Raw genomic sequence first — 3,937 nt, 5'->3', positions numbered from 1 at the left:
AATGAGACTATGTTATTAATGAATGAAATTATTATAATATAAAGTATTTTAGCAACATTTCCCACATATTTAAAAAAAATTGCTTTATTAAATAGATATATTTTAATGACCTTCAGTCTAAAGGTACGGAGTCTATGAATTAGCCGTTTCATGAATTTCGTGAAATGTCCCTGGCAATTAAATGGTTAAAGCTCTAGGAAAATGTTTCACAAGGGTAAAGTTATATTATGTAAAGTGCTTTACCTGGAAGTGCTTTAACATTTAATGAGAATGTCATCCTGCTGCTGATTGGCTGCTTCAAACAGCTAAACTGTCGCAAAACTTAGTAGATGTGTGTGAAGCTGCAGCATTTTAGTAAAGTAAGCAATTTATTTAATTTTTGGGGGCTGAAAGCATATTATTTATATTAACGTACTTACTAAGCATTCTTAATTGTTGAGACAGAATGGGGCATTAGACTGACCCTTTATTAATAATTACATTAATATACTAATTTGCAATTACTTCAAATGCAGGCTTCCTTATTCATTCATTAGTGATTATTGTCATTAAGTTACTGTTTTAGTCAGTGACTAATCCATGTTAGCATTGTGCACACTGCTCAGATACATTTTGGAAAAACTAAGGAAAGAAATGGAGGCCTGGTAAGAAAGGGACGGGGTCATTTCTGTCAGGGTTACTCTTATTTAATGATTTGAGGCCTACCAGCTAGTGTCTGCTTGTACTTTTTTATTGCAATTCCACATATATCCACCAGGGTGTGTACTGAATTTTCACCCTAACTGGATCCTTCCCTGTGCTCTTTTATAGGCTTTCAATACAGTTGTTTTTGTGAAAATGTGTTTGAGAAGACATTACTATAAAAATATATAACAATTTTTAGAGTTTTGAAGCATTCGATTGAAGATTTAGTGAATTGGCGAATAGGTCACAATTCCGAAAGGAGAGGGCATTCTTCTTAATGAAGGGGTATTTCTTCTGTAACCATATTTTCCATTGTATCCCAAAACGGGTCTAACTGAAGAAAGGAACAGGCCATGGCCTCTTGTGTACTCAGCAGAATGACCTAAACGTAAAATGCATCCATTACTGAAACAGTAGCCACAAACAATATGACCCTGCATACGGTAGCACCAAAGCTGTACTGTGTATCTGTTCAGTTGCATTTTTTATTACTTTAAATAATAGTATTATAACATTTTATTAAATAATTGTACAACCCTATGGAACATGATGGTGCGATACAAAACTATAAATAATAATAATAATAAAGCACAGAGTAGCCAAAAGGCGGCTCTCCAGATCTTATGGAATGAAAACTCCATTATGCTCAAGCCAGACTACAAAAAAAGTGGTGTATGCTTGTCGTGTAGGTACAATCAGAGAAAGATTTGGATATATGTACAACCTTCCCATTGTGCTTTAAGTAAATGTCAAAAGAACTTACGTCTAAAATAATGGCTGAAATCTCACAGAAACCTTCAATTTCTGTTTCTTCCAATACACATTTTGTTAAATTTAGACAAATAACATCTCTATTACACTAGCTGTATAATCCAGAGGACCACATTTTTTATTATTATTATTATTATCTTTTTATTCATAAAATGCCAAAAATGTACGCATCACATGGAAAGGTCGGAGGGGCAACTGGTGGTTGTCCTATGAGCAACAGCTATATGGAACTGCAAGGCTACGTTTTTTTTTATTCCTATCTCCAATATCTCTTTCGTTTTCAAGGAAGGGTCTATAAAAATGTAAATTTATGGGAAATTCAGTCCTTTTTGTACACCTGAGAATGAAGCTTTTAGTTTACCTGCACCGGTGTTATTCCGAGTTAGTAGATAGAAAGCGGCAGCGCCTCTGTTCTGAAAGCGATCAGCCAGCTCACCGTAGGTGGAGGTCCCTCCACGTGACTGTCAAAATCATATACTTAACATGAAATATCACATATTGTTTGCAAAAATCCTGTGTGCTTTCAATATACTAAATCAAAAATTGGTTTCAATGGGAATTAGTGGAGTTTATAGATTGACTCTCGCTAGAATATAGTGGAATACAGCTGCAGTGCAGACTTGTGTCGTGTGAGTAGACATCTTGGGTCAACTTGGCCTCCAAGAGTTCCTCTGAGTTTATTCTCCTTTGACTTCAATGATAATGTGTCTCCTTAGTTTTACTTTTAAAATGCAAAATTTAGGGGTGATGTCAGTATATTCTACATTCACGTGCTAAGCCCCCAAGTTCAGTGACACCTCTCCAGGGACTTATTTATAAATCATACTGAAATTGGTGAGTTGAAATGTTGAGCATTCCTGCAAACCAGGGCCATCATTAACATGGGGCAAAAGGGGCAGCTGATTTGCGCCCGTGCTTACCTTAGGGGCCCATGGCAGCTATTTAAAAGCCTAGTGCGCCCTCCATCAAAGCCCTTTGCACCTCCTGTTGTTTGTGAGTCAGTAGCAGGCAACACAGGCCACAGAAGAAGTCATCAACCTACCTGTCCCGTTTTCTTCAGCAATGGAGGAACCGGTGTAGTTCTGAAATAGGCACTGACGTGGGGATCCTTCTGAGAGTTGTATGGTGGGATAACAGAGCCAAGTTTTGGTAAGGAGTAACCATAGTCTTTAGAAATTCTTTCCACGGCCACACAGTCCAAAACGAACCCCTTCTCCCTGGCCTGAAGTTCAGCAAGTGATGGGGAGGGCGCAAAGCGACTTAGCAGGCATGATTTGGTTCTTCTTTGGGACAGAATGGGATCTGCCATGGGACCGGTTTCCAAAGTGAAGAATTGTAACAGGGCAAGGTTTGTAGCCGTGCTGGTTTCTTAATGAACCCGCAGTATTCACTCCAAAGCACAGTGCAGCCCATTGTGTGTTGCTATGGACACTGAAACAAATCGCTGTCTTACTTCACTACCAAAGTTTGCCTTTCGTTAGCTTCCAGAGCAACACTCTCATTAGAGCAGTCCATTGAGTTTTACCTGTTACGCCAGGAGTCCTAGACAACTACGCCACAAGCTGCCAAACAGATTCACATAGAAGACCTCGGGCTACTGTATGTTACAAACGTCATATAAATATCCAGACATGTATAATAAACCGCCAGTAACTAGCGACTAATGTATAACACATATGCTTGTAGGTGAGCAAATCACATACGGTTAAAACAACTACATAAATGCCGATAGAGCATAATATTGCAAACACACTGTTAATAAATCTGCATTTTTTTCTTTGTAATTGAACACACTTTGAAGGCCAGCTAGGATAAAACAAATGACACAATAACAGCACAAATTTTGGTAATATTTCAAAACAATACTGCGCTATTATTTGTTATTATTTATACTTTTTACTAGACACGCTTTGCCTTCCGGCTGGTGTTTATCACTGATGTGTTTTGCGATCATTTTTCCCTTTTGAGTGGAAACGTATAGAAACGGTCCAGAGGTTGCCATCCAATCAGAATGCACTCAGGAAGGGTCCAATAGCACACAATTATACAAATGTATTCTGCATTAGACTTGTGCATTTGGATTTGTACAAATTTAGAGTTTAACAGAATTGCCAATTCCGTCAATCCTTACAAATCTCTGAAAACGACGAGGGATCCCCCCAAACGAAACAAACAAAAAGGTGGCAAAGAGCTCAATTTTTTTTATTTCGTTGTTTTTTTCACTCACCCTAATTCACTCTCTCACGCTCTTTTCACACTCTCACTCGTGTTCCCTCAGACTCTCATTCACTCTCTCTCACGCCCTCTGAATGTCTCCCTACCTTCTCCACTGACCACCTCTGTGAGGAAGGTGGGTGACTATACCTATGATCATGTCCACTCCTGGGCCAGCCCACCACCCTACCTGAAAATTTGGGAGGTATGAAGTACGAGACATTGAATAGCAAGAGATCAAGTGACTTGTGAGGCATGGGGTGATGAC

The 3,937-nt window shown here is 38.8% G+C and overlaps 1 protein-coding gene across 1 annotated transcript; it reads right to left on the bottom strand.

Annotated features, from left to right (window-relative positions):
- Positions 1-719: 719 nt before the first annotated feature.
- C5H17orf98 (chromosome 5 C17orf98 homolog) lies at positions 720-2,807 on the bottom strand. Its single transcript, XM_053467147.1, has 3 exons — positions 2,498-2,807; positions 1,817-1,916; positions 720-1,066 (listed from the first exon to the last, which is right to left on the bottom strand). Exons 1-3 carry the CDS (start codon positions 2,762-2,764, stop codon positions 909-911), a joined length of 525 nt encoding a protein of 174 aa, XP_053323122.1. The 5' UTR covers positions 2,765-2,807; the 3' UTR covers positions 720-908.
- Positions 2,808-3,937: the final 1,130 nt, after the last annotated feature.

Source organism: Spea bombifrons, chromosome 5 (assembly GCF_027358695.1).
Source record: "Spea bombifrons isolate aSpeBom1 chromosome 5, aSpeBom1.2.pri, whole genome shotgun sequence".
Taxonomy (NCBI): domain Eukaryota; kingdom Metazoa; phylum Chordata; class Amphibia; order Anura; family Pelobatidae; genus Spea; species Spea bombifrons.
This window is presented reverse-complemented; position numbering and strand designations above follow the sequence as displayed.